The 18,585-nt window shown below is 38.3% G+C and overlaps 1 protein-coding gene across 5 annotated transcripts in view; it reads right to left on the bottom strand.

Annotated features, from left to right (window-relative positions):
- The window catches only part of LOC136097939 (phosphatidylcholine translocator ABCB4-like), a 54,889-nt gene that overhangs the window by 1,422 nt on the left and 34,882 nt on the right, over nucleotides 1-18,585 (bottom strand). For 3 of the 5 annotated variants that reach the window (XM_071805176.1, XM_065830872.2, XM_071805177.1), the window contains 10 exons: nucleotides 17,037-17,141; nucleotides 15,513-15,590; nucleotides 12,519-12,602; nucleotides 11,457-11,660; nucleotides 7,911-8,011; nucleotides 6,608-6,748; nucleotides 5,125-5,281; nucleotides 3,782-3,979; nucleotides 2,166-2,372; nucleotides 144-290 (listed from right to left, as the gene is read on the bottom strand). In XM_071805176.1, coding sequence (XP_071661277.1) covers nucleotides 144-290; nucleotides 2,166-2,372; nucleotides 3,782-3,979; nucleotides 5,125-5,281; nucleotides 6,608-6,748; nucleotides 7,911-8,011; nucleotides 11,457-11,660; nucleotides 12,519-12,602; nucleotides 15,513-15,590; nucleotides 17,037-17,141 — 1,422 coding nt within the window. Of the gene's footprint in view, nucleotides 1-143; nucleotides 291-2,165; nucleotides 2,373-3,781; nucleotides 3,980-5,124; nucleotides 5,282-6,607; nucleotides 6,749-7,910; nucleotides 8,012-11,456; nucleotides 11,661-12,518; nucleotides 12,603-15,512; nucleotides 15,591-17,036; nucleotides 17,142-18,585 lie in introns of those variants that run through there. The other 2 variants (XM_071805178.1, XR_011737755.1) reach the window with 2 other exon arrangements.

The raw sequence follows: 18,585 nt of genomic DNA, 5'->3' as shown, positions 1-18,585 counted from the left end.
TATACAAGTAAGGAATAACTACAAATACTTGCTTTCATAAAGGTCCTCTATTTTGAATTCAGTGTTTTAGTCTGTATATATCACAGCTACATCACGACCAGCCAACTCACAAATCCCCATTCCCTTTTCCAAAGCCAAGGTACCTTTTCACTTTCTGTATCCAGCGCAGAGGTAGCTTCATCTAACAGCAGGATTCGGGGCTGCCGTACCAGAGCTCGGGCAATAGCGATACGTTGCTTCTGACCACCAGAGAGCTGGGTCCCTTTGTCTCCCACACGTGTACTGTATTTCTAGATACAGAAAGGAAGCATAGGTGTCAACCTGGATTTGGACCTAATCCTGTGGAGTGTGACACTGCAAATGCATTTCCACTGAGGGCCGAGTCTGGGGCAGCCCATTTCTCAGTTGCCAGGACAGGTGTGGGTGAGGAGCCTACATACAGCAGCCAAGATGAGAAACAGGTTTCTGAGTGTATTTAACTGCAGAGAAAACCCTGTGATGCTGAGCAGGAGCAGTGTCATTTGTTTTGGGTGGTAGACCAAGGTGCAGAGAAGCTAAGCACAGGGTGTGAGAGGCTGGGAGCAAACCCAAGACTCCGTTTAGAGACAAGCAGCCCAGGCAGTCACTGCCCCAGTTCTTCCACCATCCCGTTCTCTGTAAGAAGAAATCTCAGCCTGAGAAACATTGTCAGTGATTTAGAATGAATGAAAAGCCAGTCAAATCCAAAATTGCATCTGCCTTGCACCTTATTTTAAACCTGACACAAATTAACTTGAGACATTAAGGGAGCAGAGCATCTCCTGTATGAGGAAAGGCTGTGGAAGCTGAGTGTCTCTAGCTTGGGGGAGACTGAGGAGTGACCTCATCAATGTTTACAAATATGTAAAGGGTGAGTGTCACGAGGATGAAGCCAGGCTCTTCTCGGTGACAACCAATGACAGGACAAGGGGCAATGGGTACAAACTGGAACACAGGAGGTTCCACTTAAACATGAGAAGAAACTTCTTCACAGAGCACTGGAACAGGCTGCCCAGGGAGGTTGTGGAGTCTTCTTCTCTGGAGACATTCAAAACCCACCTGGACACCTTCCTGTGTAACCTCATCTGGGTGTTCCTGCTCCGGCAGAGGGACTGGACTAGATGATCTTTCGAGGTCTCTTCCAATCCCTAACATTCTGTGATTCTGTGATTTGGTTCCCATACTGCACTCCCCCATTTGTAAGACTCCTTGATTACCTACTGTGTGCACAATGTACATCTCTTCATCTAAGGAATGAGGCTTTGCAGGGAAAAAACACCAGCCTCCTAGGCCTGTGGGAATTTACTGAGTGAGAAATATTTATCCTAGCCCATATTTCCTACATGAGCAAGCTGAAAAGAGGCGTTGGCTTTAGCTGATCGGTTCAGGCAGCAGGTAGGAAGAGCCTTTGCTTGCACTCACCTGCCAGCAGCTGCTCAGCCAGACATGAGCAGAACAACTTCTGGGATATTTTTTTCTCCAGCGTATTTATTCACAACCAATGTAGAAAACCTGAAACTGCTTTTCCCTCCAGGGTGCTGTTTATTTTACAGCAGAAAGGCCCACTGTACCGGAGAACTCAGTTTGTCACATCAAAAACAAATGGGGTGTAACAACAGGTATAAACGGGAAGGAAGAGAAGTGGGAACAAGGTGACAGGTTTCTGTGTGTGGCTTTGCACACCTGGCTAATGAGATGTTCAGAAAAGGAGAGTGACACCAGCACCTATCAGGCTGCCTTGGCATTTTCCTACTGCTTTCACTTAATTGAAGGGAAGTACCCATCCTCTTTTTCCATATGCTCTACCTGTCTGCTGCTCTTCCATGCTCTTCCATCTAGAATGGCTTGCCTGAGCATCAGTATGACCCAGGTTATTTTATTAACAGAGACTTCTTTCAGGGATGAAGACCCTTCCCATTCAGGCACCTGCAGCAATGGGACTGAGCGAATGCTTGCATCCACTGCCACCTCCTAGCTCTGTGCTTGTCCTTCAGCTCTTCTGAGGGGGAAAATCCCCAATTCTCATTGCCTAATTCAGTAAGTCTGAGAAAAAAAAATGCTTTTAATGTGTATTTATTTAGGAAAGCATGGAAAGACACTGTATTTTTTTTTTCCCAGTTGCAAGTTGGAAATGAGAGCCTAATTACCTTTGGTAGTGATTCAATGAAGGAATGGATGTTGGCTTCTTGTGCTGCATGAACAATTTCCTCATGCGGCACCTCCCGACTGTTATCCCCATATGCGATGTTTTCAGCAATAGTGCAGTCAAACAGCATTGGTTCTTGTGAGACGATGCCAATCTGAGCTCTCAGCCACTGAACATTTAGTGTCTTCGCATTTTGACCATCCAGCAGCTAAAAAATCAGAAATAATACATTTTAATCACAGTACTTTATAGATGGCACTTTAATTTTTTTGTTTGTTTGTTTGAGTTTTTTATTTGTATATCTGTCTTTAGCAGACAGGTCACTCACACCATTTTATACCCTGAGTCTGTTAGCTTAGACACTTGTGCATTGCAGCAGAGATGGGGAGATAAGTGTTAAAGTCTATTTACATTTGCAAGAAATATAATAACATCAGACCTCTATATAAACCTTGAAAAACTCTACCTGTATGAATTCACTGTATTTCACTCCACTTGTTTATCAACCTAACTAAAACAGCCAATACAGATCTACTTTCTCCGTCATCTTCCTGTCAGTACTGGAGACATTTGGTACTTTGCTTCCGACAGAAAAATCTATTTCAGAAAGCAGAAAAAGATCCATACCCCGAAGTGTTTCCACAGCCACTTCCTTTATTAGCAACTTTATCCCATCTCCATTATGCTGGTCTGGGAATCAGATATCCTCATGTCTCAAATGACAGTAATGGGGGACAGTAATGGACAGTAATCCCGAACCCATAACTGAATATTATCCTTGTACATCAGTGAGAAAAATTCCTCTACCACCACTTGCTCATGTAAGATGAGACAGATGTAAAACTCTGTATCTCTGTACTTGAACTCCTTCTCTTCTCCTACTGTACCTTATCTGGACTTCAGCATTCACAATTATAAGTTGTTTAACTGTTGCCGTTCTCCAGATGACTAATTTTGTCTAAAATAAAACATGAGTCTATATTTCTGCTTTATCCTCATGTCTTCTACCTAAAGCAGAGCTGATGAGCTGTGGACTAAATCACCACCACAGATGAAATATGAGATTTCTTTACTTGGTAAGTACTAAATTGTCCTAGGAATGCACAGGCATCTATCTGCAGCCTTCAGATGCTTCAAGATCCAGGAAGAGCCATTCAGTTTTTTTTCATCTTCCCTTTACTTGGTTTTTACCTGCTAGGTGATGATGCAACGAAGTTCAGTGGCTGCCCTAAGCAGTGCTGCTGTTAAACTTTCAACAATTCATCCTTACTGTAATTAAACTAAACCTCAGTGACACGAGTAGGCTCTGGTCAGGCCAGTGTAGCAACTTCTTTCCATTGGATCTTGTTCTAGTCAATTGAAATGGCATGGGAAATTTAGAAGCATTACTTCTGTTTTACCCATAATCGCACAGAGAATATTGAAAATCCTTGATTTTCAAAAATATTACAAAACATATCAGAAACATTGACAAAAGTGAGTTGTTACACTAGGAAACACTTAATGAGATTATTTAAGGGGGGAAAAAAAGACCTCACTCAAACAAAAAAATTATGTTAATGAAAGAGTAAGATGTATCATGTACATGCAACTTCCACTTTACTGTGGAACACTCACCATTTCTCCACTGAGTGGATCATAAAATCTCTCAAGCAACTGAACAACCGTGCTCTTTCCACAGCCACTGCTACCAACAAGAGCCAGAGTTTCTCCTTTTTCTACATTGATGTTCAAACCTCGGAGCACGTTGGCCTCTGGTCGGGTTGGGTAGTTAAATGCCACATCATTGAATGTTACATTTCCACCAAATATTTTCTGATTGAAACAGTAGAGTTAGATCGATTTTTTATGCTAATGTAACAGATCATAAAAGACTATGAAGAATATTCGTAAAAGAGATTAGTAGGAGTTTTTCCAAAGGATCAGAATTTTTTTTTTTTTCCCTCAGGAATTAATATGTAGCGGGAAGCTATTATGAAAAAACAAACTATCTCCTAAATATGCCTAATTCTCTCCTAAATATACCTATCCTATACCTACTCTGCAGATATATTTTAACTAAAATTCTGTTCCGTAAACACAATATTTTACAGCTTCTCTTACAGCATCTATTAAACAAGATTACATTTGAAAAGTAACAATAACTCTAGGTGGCTGACTTCTGTCTGCTTTGCAAGGACCTTGTTCAGATTGTTGGCGTGTCCTTTGCTGATTTTTTTCCATGATTGTCCGTAAAGATACTGAAAATTATCTACTAATTTTGTTCTGTACACCAAATCAATCCTTATACTTAAAGATATTTTCTAATTAATTTACTACAAAATATAGTATCATATATGTAATATGCATATATACCTACACAATAAGAAACATAGTTCATATGAATGAGCATATATAAAATGTAAATACAGACATATGCAAATGACCAATCAACATAACAGCTCAAATGTATGATACTTCATAAGAGTTCATAGTTATTTTTCTTTGTTATGTCTGTGTATATATGCATTATAGACATATATATACATAATAAACACAAGGTTTATAATATATATGTGATAATTGTCTGGAATGTTCTGTCTTCTTTTTTATATGACCAGCCACATGCACCCATATGTTCACATACATTGTTGATTACTAAAGTGTATGACAATCTATTACGGACAACTTGCAAATAAGTTATCCCTCAAAAATTTCTGGTTAAATATTAGAGGCTTAGTTATACATTCAAGATGCATGCTCAGGTGGCTTCATGCAAGAAAGTCTTGAAAAATGATCTCTGCTACATCAACCCTGTTTCCACTGGCCTTTAAAGATGCTTCACCAAGAGACAGGGGATGTTTTAGCAGGAGAAGACACAAAGCAAAGCTTAACCCCATAACCCCAGTTTGGTTGCATGAGTCAGATGTGAATGGGTTCACGGAGTATGCTATGCTGTGCATAACACCGTGCTTACTTACAGGCTTCTCTCCCTCCTCGCTGTAGCTATCTATGGAGGGTTCTCTTTCAAACAGCATGAACAAGTGGGCAGCTGACATCTTGGCTTTGGCATAGTCTGGAGTGAAAGAAGTGCTTTGTCCTAATGCCATTGCACCAAATACAATAGCTGAAAAAACTCTGTAAAGATAACAAGGAGAAAAATATGTTGATATCAATGTGGCAAAGGCAAGAAAAGCTTTTATGTGAGGATTAGGGGCTTCAGATAAACACTCATTAATAAGGCTGAAGTAGGATAAGAGCTGTCTACTGCAAGCTCTGTGACTTTTTTCCTTATTGAGAAAATCCATAATTTGTTTGTAAGGAGAAGGGTAGCACTCTAGGCTTCCCTTCCTTGCCCACTTGTCTGGATTTATCTGAAATGGTTGTGTTGATTTATCTATCTGTTCTTAATTCATGAGATGTGGTAGGATATATAGTTTCTTGCAGCTCAGTTTCCTCATCTATAAAATTGAATGTGTTAGTTATGTAGCAATCTGAGAATTACAGAGAAATTTGTCATTCCACATTTCCTTTGAATGACTCAGTCTTCCAGCCACAGTCAAATCCTTGAGTTCAGAAGGAAAAGATAAAAGACAAATGGGAGATGAGAAAGAGGCATGAAATCTGGGATGAGCAATGGCCAGCAGGAGACACACGAGGAGGAGGAATTCACTTGCACACACAGGGAAAGGGAGGGTAATGCTGGTATTTGAGAAGGGGTTGGTGTATTCAGGGTAAGAAGCAGCTGTAGCTTCAGCAGTATTTTTTTTTTTGCCAGGCAAGAGTGTGGCAAGTGCTGAAACCAAGTGTGGGATGTGTGCGGGAGACAAGGTGGCTATTGACAAACACAGGCAGGGATTTCAGCTGCAGGGAGAAAAGCAGACAACTTTGTTAGATGCTGGAGATAGGGAGGGCAGAAAGAGAAGGCTGGAAAAGTGCCAGTCAGTGGAAGCAACTCACTGAAAACACTCAGAGAAGCTTTTTCAGCTCTAGCTGAGCATTTCCCAGATTGGGTGTTTGCTGAACCTTTCTCCTGCTCCTCACCTCTTTTTTCCCCAGGGCTTGTAATTTCCTCACCTCAGTTTCACTTGGTACTTGCTCCACTTACCTTTTAATCTTGTCCACCTGTGCTCCCTACAGCTCAGCCATGTGATTCTGTTGTTAAAGAAACCTTGTCATCCATGAAAACAAGAAATGGCTTTGCTCTGCCTGTTTTCATGTTGTCTGTAATCAGGCCACCTGATTACAAGGAAAATTGTATGTAGGTAGCTAAACACGGTCTAAAATCATCACTTATTTTGGGTTTGTAATAGTGTAGGGAAGAAAGGGGAATGTAAGGGTAAAGAATGGAAGGCAGAAGTATTTATTGATTTTTTCAGTTCATACTCCATAATTTCATGACACCTATAGAAAAATCACAAATCACCAAATAGACAAAGAAGAACCTAACAAAGAGATACTTACAAAAGCACATCTTTAAACTGCATATGTCCATTTCTTACTAGATAGGCACCAAACCTAAAACACCCAGCATAAGTAAAGTACATAATAGCTTGTGTAAAGGCAAAAGTAAATCCAAAGATATGTGCCTTCTTTACAGAATTTCTGTAACAGAAAAAACATAATCATGATCATATTGTACATCCACTAGTATCAATCAAGAATGTGAAGAGTATCCTAAAATTAAAAGGAAAATTACAAAGAGCTGGAGTAATCTCCAGGTCTTTGTAAGATCTTAACCTAAGACATAACCATTTCTACCATTGCAATTCAAAGTTTCAACTAACACATGAGGAAAAACTTCAGAATTTCTACAAAGCAGAAATGAGTACAATAGAACAAATCTTTGTGCTGTATCTTATAGAATCGCAGAATCATACAATCATTTCAGTTGGAAGAGACCCTCAGGATTACCAAGTCCAACCATAACCTAACTCTAGCACTAAACCATGCCCCTAAGAACCTCATCTAAATGCCTTTTAAACACCTCCAGGGATGGTGACTCCACCACTTACTTCCCTGGGCAGCCTGTTCCAATGCCTGACAACCCTTTCCATGAAGAATTCTTTCCTAATATCCAATCTAAACCTCCTCTGGCACAACTTGGGGCCATTTTCTCTTGTCCTATCACTTGCTACTTGAGAGAAGAGACCAGCACCCTCCATGCTACAACCTCCTTTCAGGTAGTTGTAGACAGTGAGAAGGTCTCCCTTCAGTCTCCTTTTCTCCAGGCTAAACAGACCCTTACATTGAACCAAAGCAAATGACAATTTTCATGTGATCTGCAATAGTACTTTGACAAAATAGCGGAGTAAATGAATACAGAAGCTGCTATGCAGGTCTACCCTTCTGGTTCCATCTTTGGGAAAATCCCACTGATTTTTATAGGAATTTATAGGAATCATACAGATAAAGACTGACTTCCAGTTTGTTAAACAATAGACTCCCTCAGAAGAAAGGGCTTGTGATTGTAAGAATTAATTAAAAATTCCATTTCCAGAATTACAGCAGTCAAAAACATTATGGAAACATTGAGGAAAAAAGAAAGTCATTTAGAATGTTACCTTTAGAACATTATCCAAAATGTCAAGAATATTAGCTTGAAGGGAAAGATAACCCATATTTTTTTATCTCAAAGCTGAGTTTGGAATGAAAAATTTTATGATGCACTGACAGAGATAAATTATGGTTCAGTTTATTGGTGTTAATTTATGTTCATTTTGAAAAGGAATATTTCAGTAGCTATTTTAAAGAAGCATTCTTTTACCTATATGACGCTTGCAAACCTTGTACATACATAAGCTCAAATTTTCTTTCCTGAGTCAATGTAACAACAGTTCGAATATTTTCTATGGCTTCTGAAGCAATCTGTATTGGAGAGCAGACATCCATCATCAGAAAAACAAGATTATATGAAAATTTTTAAACATAATCTGATAAATAGAATAACTGCAATAAAAGTATGCCTACAATACTGTTGAAAGCATGGTTGCAACATTTGTAGATATGCTGCTGCTAAATACATCCAATTAGCATGGATTATAGCAGTGAAGGTGAGACAGCATTCATTTTAGGACAGGCCAGCAATGGGATTTTACTTTCCAGTGAACTCGTGCAACCTGTCCCAAGGATGATGCCGTACAGCTGTCATGGCTGTGAGAGCCCAGACAGGAAAAACTGAACAAGCTTCATCACCTACAAATGCGTTTGGGACTGCGAAGTAAACTATATGTCCACATTTTCAAAAATAACTAGTGATTCTGAGCTCACCCATAAAGAAATGACTTTTCCCAAGGTTGCATTCTCAGCATTTTTTGAAAATTAGGAGAAATTCTCGTAAAGGAGAAACTCAGAACCACTGGCCAATCCAAAAAATGTAGATACAGATTTCCCTGGCCCATATGGCAGCTTGGCACCTAATTCCTATTAATTTTGTATCTTTTAAAATCTTCCTGGTTTGCCACAGAACTAAAAACAGAGAAGTTTTCTAAAATGATTAATGATGTTAGGTACTCAGTCTTGATTGAAAACTAGTGGCAGATCATACCTTAATTTTCTCAGTGCTTCCCAAGTACTAAGGGAATTTACTTGTAGTTAATTAATATCATCGGCAAATCTTTTAATAACAGCAGCTGATTTAGCCTTGGTCAAGAATCCAGCAAATGAAAACTCAAAATGCAAAACATCTTGGAAAGTGATTTTGTAAAGTATATTCATAGAGCACTGCAGTCATATCAGCTTATAATTTAGTTCCAATATACACATTTTAGGGGAAAAGAAAATGCAAAATTATCCATTGTCTAGAAAGTGACTCAGGACCTGCGACTCAAGCTCAATTTCTCACACGTTGTCACCCATTTAAGATTTGCACACTGTGGAATCTCACTACTTCCACAGATGCCCCCGCAGTGTCGGTGCTGTTCCAAATTGTGTGCTCATGGGTTGTACCAGGAGCTGACGAGCTCCATTAGGTGTGTGATGAATCCTGCTGCTCATAAGGAAGGCACAAAATACATTTACTCTCTTTTAGCTATATTGTTTCTGCACTACCTTTCAATGAGAGCAGTTTTTATCTCTGGTGTGTGAAGATGGTGTTTCTCCACAGGCAGTTTTCCAGGAAGAACCCCTCTTTTAAAGAGAAGAGTAGATTTTTACCTAGAGCTAAAACCAGATGCTTGCAACTTGTTTTCCTTCAGGTTTGCTTGATCTGTTGAATGTGAAACATTGTGCTGAATCGCTATGGAAATACATGTTTAAAGTTTGCCAGAAACTGGGAATCTACAAGATATTGTTTTGACTAATACAGTCTGCCAAAGCCAGATATTCAGGTCATCATCTAACAATTATGTAACTGTTCTTACAAATAGCCTTCAAGGAAGCTGGCATGAGATAATTATAATCAGCTGTAAATAACCTGACTATGAGATAGCTTTAAAATATTTCAATGCATACGAATGTACTCAACAAGGTTACTTTTTTGGCAAAGCTTTATGAATAATTAGTTATGGTATCTTGATTTTTTTCTTGATTACCCTATCATGTAAAGAAAAACAGATGTCTTTCATTTTTTTCAACAAATAAAGTATTTAAAAAAAAAATCTCTTTTAACTTCTTATTTTAATGTGTAACAAAACACCTCTAGCCTTGTGAATTATCAGCTTTTACTGTAAATGTAGAAAATAGCTTGTAAGCAAACATGACTCTCAGCCTTCAACTCAGTAAGAAGGGAAAGCCTGGCAGCTCTAAATACATGAGAACTAACCTCCAAAAACTTAACTATACCCACGCATTTAGCAGACCCTTCTTTCTACATCATTACTTCTACATAATAATTACAATAAATACTTAACCTGCAAATAAGAAACACAACAGACTAAGTAGCATGAGGGATAGGATATTGTAATAATTAAATAAAGCGGAAAAAACAATGTAACTAATGTAACTGCTCATAAATATTATCTGGCTCCTCTGCAAGCACCACATTTTCTTTATGTCTGTATTACTGATAAGAATAGTTTTACAGACATGTAAAGTGAATTTTTTCTCTGCACAGACAATTTTAAAATGCTTTGAGGCTGAGAAGCTTTACAGCTGTCTTACTAAAAACCTTTAATGAATTTTCTCCTCTTAGAAGCAAGATTGTTCTGGACTGTTTATTTGTTTTTCTACCAGCCAACCTGTGGGGTCACAGAAGTTTCCAAGTTTCGCTTCCGGTGAAACTTGGAAACTTACCCTCATTACTCTCTCTTGCCTTTTCCCAACCACTGCTATCAGCCAATGCTGATAAGTAGCCAGTGCAATCATTGTGTGATCTGGAAAGTGACATAGAAGGCAGATGATAAGAATTTTAGCCAGATCATCAGCCAGTGCAGTCCTTGCACTGGATACTGATTTCAAAAGAGCGTTGTGAGACTTTGCTTGCTAAATTCAAGTTGCATTGTAAGCCTCAACTGAAAACTGTTGTAGAATTCATGATAAATAAAAGATGAGTTAATTCCCTTGAATTCTCTTGACTGTTTGTTAAGTTTTTGCTGGATTTATAGATTTATACCAAAACGCCTGGCAGGCAAAACCAAGAGGAGTTTCTTTTTATTTTAGTGTGAAAGGGGCTAGGAGTAAACACCCCAAATCATTTTCTAATCAGCTTTGGTGCACAGAAATGCCTTGGAGAAACTTTCCTAATATAGATCACACAGAATCACAGAATGTCATGGAAAGAGCTAATAAGATTCACTGCGCCCAGACTCTACTGCACAACTGACGATGGTATAATTGGGAGGGAAGGCAAGGGCAGAAGATCACACAGATGCTGTGCTGCTTGGGGTGTGTCAAAAACCCTGTGACCACAAAGCACTGTCTGTCCTGAGATGGCATGTCTTGGAAGTGAGAAAACAGTTATTCTCAAAGTTATGAGATGAAGTGACACCCTCCCTCTTTGCTGCCACACTCACACTTTTGTTTGAAGCAGATTCCCAGGCTCCTGCTTCCCTTCCCAACTGAGAGGGGAAGAAATGAAAACCAGAGCGAGAGCCTGCAGGGCACAGACAGCTACGCTGTTGCTGTGATGTTTCATGCTTCCTTGTCACTGAGGGTTTCTATACTGTACCTTTTTATGTTAATTTTTATTAATTTTATATTAAGCCCATAGACAACTACAAGGTGTGAGAAATTTTCAGCTTCGTATTTGCCATATCACCATTCTGTCAGAACAATACAACATTGAGGAGTTGACGGCTGATCCATCACCAACGTCCCTATTAAGCAACATTGTGTATTACAACATAAAAATAGATAAAAATGTCACTAAACCCACCTTTCCTGCAGTTTCCAGTTCCTTCTTATCTTTTTTTGCATGTCCAGCAAGCATCTTCATTTCAATCATTCCTGTAACAGCAATAATTGGCACAATGGCTAAAAGCAGAAGAGTCAGCTGCCAGCCATGGATCAATGATAAAACAATCCCAGTCCCAAGATTAGCTACATTTCGGGCAACCAGTGCCAGTCTTGAACCTGTAGCCTGGAAAAGAATGAAACCATTGTAAATTACTGTTTTATTTTAAAACTAGACAGGAAATTTTTGTTACATAGACAAATGAGATTTATTCACCACAGGACATCTGAAAATGTGTAATTTAGTCTAAATATTCTGCAGAACTGGATGCATTATCTTTTGAAAAATGATTCTGTTGTACAGATCATTCCCTCAAATCTTCTGTGTCTTATGTAGCCTTTCTCCTCTGTTTCCATCTATTCACTCTGATTTATAGTCCTTGTTTTCAGGTTATGCCCCAAAAACCAGAAAGACATTTCATAAAGCTCATGTTTTTTATACATAGAACCATGACTTCAAACTTGCTATGTCTCCCAAAACACGACATTTCCTAACTTGGAGTCTGATATAACCATTTTTTCCCTCTGACCACTTTTAAGTATTTGAACAAACACAGTGCTGAAATGAGCACAATCCTCATTTTGAGGCATACACTCAAGAATTTTCTTAATATTTGTAGCATTTAGTATGGAAACACAATGCTGTCCAGACATCTAAGCAGGTCGGATAAATAACTTGAAATAAATGGACTCCTTAAGGGTATGACTCATTTATACTGGTGATAACAGGACTGAACACTAGTATGAACTAAAAACAAATACATATATAAAACATATCTTACCCACTATTATGATATTAGACTTTTGCGTGACAACAAAATAAATATTATTTAATAAATATTTGTTTACTAAATCATGTTAATTATTTAGTAAATAAGAACAATTGCAAGATGACTGTGTATGCCAGATTTCTACCTATCAAATCCAGTCTGTAACTTACTCCATGCTAAAGCAGGTATGAAAAATGCCGGTGCTTGTTACTTACTCCTTTCACTTGTGACGCATCATTAGCAAGTCTCGTAATTAATGCTCCAGTGCTATTTTTGGGATCATCAAACCAGCTGATGTCCTACAAAATGAAATCTAGTTATGATAATCTTAAAACTTTTAGTCTGCACATCACCTGATTAGGCTACATAAAATAACTTAATCACTTTGGATTACAACAGGATGACACGTGTGATACGGTGTTTCTAACATGCAACCATAAATACAATAGACCTAAATGTTTAATAAAGATATAGGAACACCAAATTAAAACCTAAGTTGTATTAACAATCTGTATATCCTTTTTGCAATAGCACAAACACCACCATATTATTTCATATTAAATGTAGCTTTATAATAAATTTTTGCTTGTGTTTTTGATGATCAGATACTCACTGAATAGCAATACCAAAGCATCTGCCGTTTAAGGACTATTACTTGGGTGTTTAACATGCATCTGCAAAGACTACTAACTAAACAATATACTTTCTCCTGTTAAAAAGCTAAAAATACATCTTAATTCTCTGTCAGCTACAAGTACTGTGAAATCTGTTTCTGCTGTCAAGTGTTTTGAAAATCTGAGTGGTGCTGCAAAATCTCTGTGGTGCCTGAGAAGACATATGTAAAATGATATGCAGTGCTGGGAGATTGCTCAAGACTGACTCTTTCTCATCTGGGCGACACTATTTTTGGCAAAAAACCCATCAATCATGTAGTTTTGTATCTCATTAGCAATTCGTATTAATTGGTCAGAGGGAGCAGTGACTCTAAAGCACTTATTTGAAAACCGAAATGTTTGAATTAAATGCGAAACATTTGTCTTGCTTAAACCCAAGTAGAAATAAAATATTCGCTCTGTCTTTCCTCTAGATTTGACAAATTTCAAACCGAAAAGATCACTATAATGAAACAATCTAAGTATTTGTATCACTTTGTATACACATAATTCTTACCAACAGTATGGTATTTTTCTGTAATAACTGTCCATAAGGTTGCTGTAAGAGCTTTTCTATTTCCTACCATTAGTTTATAAATGCATAACCTTCAGATCAATAAACATGGTACATTTTGATTTTAGGGTTTTTTTTACAGGTGAGGGATTATTTTTAGCTGCAGTAAAGTACTGCATTCTTAAATACAGTATGAAAAAAGTATGTAAAACAAACAGGTACACTGTGGCTGTAGGCTCATTTAGCCAGATGATTGCTTCGGTGTTGGATGATATGGAGAACACACCACATGTGTTGGTGCTAATACACAAAATCCTTCCAGGTCCCACTGCTGTGGTGCATGATACTTGAACATGATGCCAGGTGGACACTATTTTCACACCAGAGTGAGAAAAGTGAATATAATGACATTACTTGACTCCTCAGACCATATAAACCTCTCTGTTACCTTTAGTGTCTTTCAAGCCCTTCTACCAGGGGTCTGTTGAGATTCAGTATGGTCTTCCAGACCTCACTTTCCTCCCGGGCTAGTCAAAAAAAGTCTCATGGCACTTAATTTCCAAGGAGGTGATCTATAATCCCTCCCCATGTAGATCAGAAATAAGGGGCATCTGGGCCTCCATCAAAAGGCGTTAACAAAAGGGAAGCTGATGAAGCTCAGGTTGGCTTGGGGAACTTCTCAAGGAGGAAATGACCCTCTGTGGAGACCAGGAAATCTTCGCTCAGCTGTTTGAGCTGAAGAAGTGGTGGGGTTGTGCCTATTTGGAAACCTCCTCTGTTTGGAAACCTCCCAGACTTGCCAAGGTATCAGACCAGCACGGCTGGCATTTGCCACTGTCTGTAGCAAGCGAAAGGCAAGGGAGTGATGTGTCTGTCTCTCATTGCTCTGCTTTCTGCTGCCTCAGGGATCACAGGCACACCAACAGCTGGGTCAGCTGGGAGCAAAATTTTTTGAAAATTCAGGGATGTATTGAATTTATGCTGTGGATTCATCATAAGATACTAAGATCAGATGATGCTTGTGGTCCGTTCCAACCTGGTGTTCTATGATTCTGTGATTTCCTTAAGGCACTTGTTGAATTAAAAATAAATAAAGAAATAAATACATAAATTGACAGAAAAAGAAACTGGTAAGGGTAGAAATGGCAGCAAAAGAAGGGCAGAAATACCTGAATTAGTTGTAGCTGTGCTGAAAGAGGAACTGGAAACGCTGGTAAGGCTGCAGGGCAGGTACTAGTGCAGGCAATGCTTTCCAGGGAGGCCTCACCAGTTTGCACTGGTACGGCACATGCTGCAGCAGAGCATGGATGCTGAGCAGCTCAGCGCTGCATGAGCTCCAGGAAAAAGCTAATGCCAAGCACCAAATGATGCTGATAAGGCTGCTAATGCACATAGCTGGGATCCTTGCCATCCTCCTCGCTGCTTAGCAACCAGAGACGGCTGTGCTTGGATTTCAGACTAATTATTTTAAAAAGCTTCCACTCTGCTGTTCAATGTGCTTCTATTGACAGCAGAGTACTGTTCCTGACTCCTACCATGGCTGCCTTTGGCTCTGTGCATGCTATGTAGGAGCAGTCACCAATTTAGTGAGTGCAGCAAGTCAGATATTTAGGTCCTATAACCTTCACTAGTAATTATATACATATATATATATTTATATATGAAGTTAGCTGACCATGAAGGCCGATCTGAATTTCAGATTCAGCCTCTTGGAGTACAACCTACTTTTTCTGGGTACTTTGATCTTATTAAATAAGCTAAATAAATACTACCATCACCTTTGATCTTTCTTACACTGGTTTTAAGATGATGTCTATTAGTTATATTACTAGAAAGTTTTAAAAAACATTAAAAATATCTACTTGGACCTGTTATGAAGATTTAGTCCAGACAGTTTCTAAACTGAGCTAAAGAAATCAGTGCGGTATCTTTATAGATATGATTGCTGCATGACTACTTAAATGAACACAAAGACAATTTATGGCATATAAACAAACAAGCATTTTTAAAGCTCTTGAAAGCTAAATATACAGTGTTTTTACCTGTCTCAGCATTGCTTTGAATGCCATGGATCGAAGTCTCATTGTAAGTATCTCTCCAGCTTTGCCAAATGTGAAACCCTGTTAAAGAAAAAAAACAAGTAGCTGAGCGATAACTAAAGGGTTTTGTGCATGTAAATGTGATATGCATCAAGTCACATAGCAACTGAACTGATTTATATAAGAACTTGGTAGTTTTCCCGCAATGTACCTAATTCCATCCATTGGCAAACATGTGTGTCCTTGTGAACAGTTACGTATACCTGGAAATTTAGACTCTCTTTCAGAAAATGTGGTCAGAACTATTCGATCCTGTACAAACAAAAGGATGTATCCCCATGGCAGGTGCATTTCCACCCACACCTCGACAGCTCAAGAAACCTCTTGACTGGTGGACCACACATGGTGTCTATGGTCATGTACATAGCCCTTGGTTGACAGACAGGGCCCTTAGCCAATGAAACATCTTAACTGAGAGAGGTTTCTAGACCATTGACTATATATAACCACAGATCAGGTTTGACTAGGGTAAAAACTGAGCCCCACCAGAGACCACATATTTAGTTGGTCCTCGTTGGAGTAACAGATCTGCAGTAGGGCCCTCTTCCCTTGGGTTGGGATGCACTGGTACGGCATCTTCAATAAACTTCCTGAGACTGAGATCCCTCACCTTATTGGTGAGTGAGTGGACATTCTGGGTATCCTTGAGAGCTCTCATCTTACAGGTGAGTGATCGCACATTTTGGGGTTTAGGGATCCCCTGAGTCGGATGCGTAGTAATTGGATTCCCCTTGGTATCTTGAACCTGTGGTTTGCTAAATGTTTGTTGGAGCATATAGTGCTTTTGATTAAGAACACATTTTATTCTTGATTTACCACTGGTTAAATGATTTTGATTGGGAGAGGAAAAAGAAATTCCAGTTTTAGTTTGTCATCTGCCTGGTTTGAACTTTGTGTGCCTCCACTACAATCCCATAGACTGAAGATGTGATTTGAGATACTATTTAACTTTCATGATATGGAGCTTTGAGTAATCATAAATTAAGCATATGATGTGGTCTTCCTCGGTTATTTTTGGTACGTTTTCTTAGAAATCCAAGGGATTGAATTAGGTAGGTTCATGCAGAGTAGTTTCAGTGCAACCAGTTTCAGATGCTGACAGGAATGTTGCATGGAGCTCAGAGCAGGTGTTGAGACAACCATTTATGCAAGACAGAAGATTCAAAACCTAATCTAGACCAGTGCTGCCAACATTGCTGTCAGTGCTGTCAGCACTGGGTTTTCCTACACAGTCAGTGATGGAGGGTAGGTCTTACACCCAAACTCTCCTTTGCTGTGCAGATGTGGGTCAGCTTATAGCACAGACAGAATTTTAAACCTCTTGCTATATTTTGAACCTGTCAGATAGTGAAAATTCACAATGGTTTTTTTTGTTGCATACTGCTTGATACTGAGGTGCTGAGAACTTAGCATATTTAAGATATAATGCCTCAAACACCAAGCACAATTGCAGAAACAGAAACTTACCTGAAGAAAAGAAGTGACGAAAGAAATTATTCCAAAACCTAAGAACAGTAATGCATATGTGCTATTTGTGTTCCTGATGGCAGCCTCTCCTTTTTCTACAAACATCTATAAGAGAAAATTTTGAAAATTAATTTACTTGCTACAGTGCAATAACTCCCTGTTACCATTACGTACATGCTATATGCATTACATACACTTAAAGTGATAACAAATACATTTCTGTTGAACTAAGCCTTTTTTTTCCTTGAAGCTTATAGATTTGAAGTGATTTTACATGTGTTGTGCATGAAGGCTTCATTGGTATTTTGGCAAGCTAAAATCAGTGATATACATCAGTGAAAAACCTATATCAATAAATTATTATTGCAATTCGCACCTGCAAAATGCTGAGGTATGTCTTTCAAGACTCTAGAATAGCATTTCTGGAGACACTGGCTGAAGATTATTGCATATTAAACAGTGACTAGTTAGTGAGAGAGAAATTTGGAAACTGTTCTTAACATGATGTGTTATATTTTACAGGCCCATTTTTTTTTTAGGCTAAAACTCAGAGATGAACAGACATATTGTTTGTTTACTATATGTTAACAAACAAAAATAGTATTATTTAGGTTTTATGAAGAGTTTGCTTTGTTATGGAAATAATTTTCCATTTAAATATTCCATGCACTTATTTCTCTTGACAGTGTGTAAATTAATATTAAAAATGTAATATCTTCAAACCATCATCATACTTTAATATATGGTAAAGAAATCATAGTTCATGAAGCTAAGAGATCATATAGCAATAAAAATAATGCTCCTAAGTATGGATACATCTTCTAAGGTTAGAGGTCTTCAAAGTCCTAAGTCTTTTAAATAGATCTTTGAGGATATTATGTATTGTTTGTTGTTGCATTGTGTTCACATATTTTGGATGTTGAGTAACTGTCATTATGTGTTTTTATTTCTTTTTTTTTTAAGAAATCTAGTTTGCCTTAGTAAAAATTTGTTTATTGTTTGCTCAGGCTGACTCCAGTTTATCTTGTTTTATACCTTGGGCCATAGCATTAAGAGTTTCAATGCAATTATTGAAATTTTCTAATACAGAGTTGTTAAGAATCCTGTCACACCTGAAAATATTTTCAGAAGTTTATAGAGTAAATGAATGTTTTAGAAAGGAAGGACTTTAATTCTATTTTTTCCCAATATGTGTCTCCTGTCCTTTGTCAGATTATTTTCCATGTTGGACTAATTTGCGGACAACTGCATAGCATGCTCCCCTGCCCTCAGGGATGTTTCCTGTTACTCTTTGCATTAAAAGCTGAAGTATAACACCTACATAATACTCTTTTCCCAAACAGTTCTTTGGAAGAAAACACCTCATGTATGATTACAAAAAAAATAAGATAGGCAATTTCAGTATCTTTCATGTTATATGCTACAGCTTGACTGGTTGTAAAAAATGCTCCAGTAAATGGAGATGTTGCTGTGTTTTCAATTTTCCCTTTTTCTTGTTTTGTGCTGAAACCATGGAAAACAGGAGAAAACACACCTGAGTGCCTCATCC

Source organism: Patagioenas fasciata, chromosome 2 (assembly GCF_037038585.1).
Source record: "Patagioenas fasciata isolate bPatFas1 chromosome 2, bPatFas1.hap1, whole genome shotgun sequence".
Taxonomy (NCBI): domain Eukaryota; kingdom Metazoa; phylum Chordata; class Aves; order Columbiformes; family Columbidae; genus Patagioenas; species Patagioenas fasciata.
The sequence above is the reverse complement of the archived record's forward strand: the minus strand, read 5'-3'. Positions and strand labels throughout refer to the sequence as shown.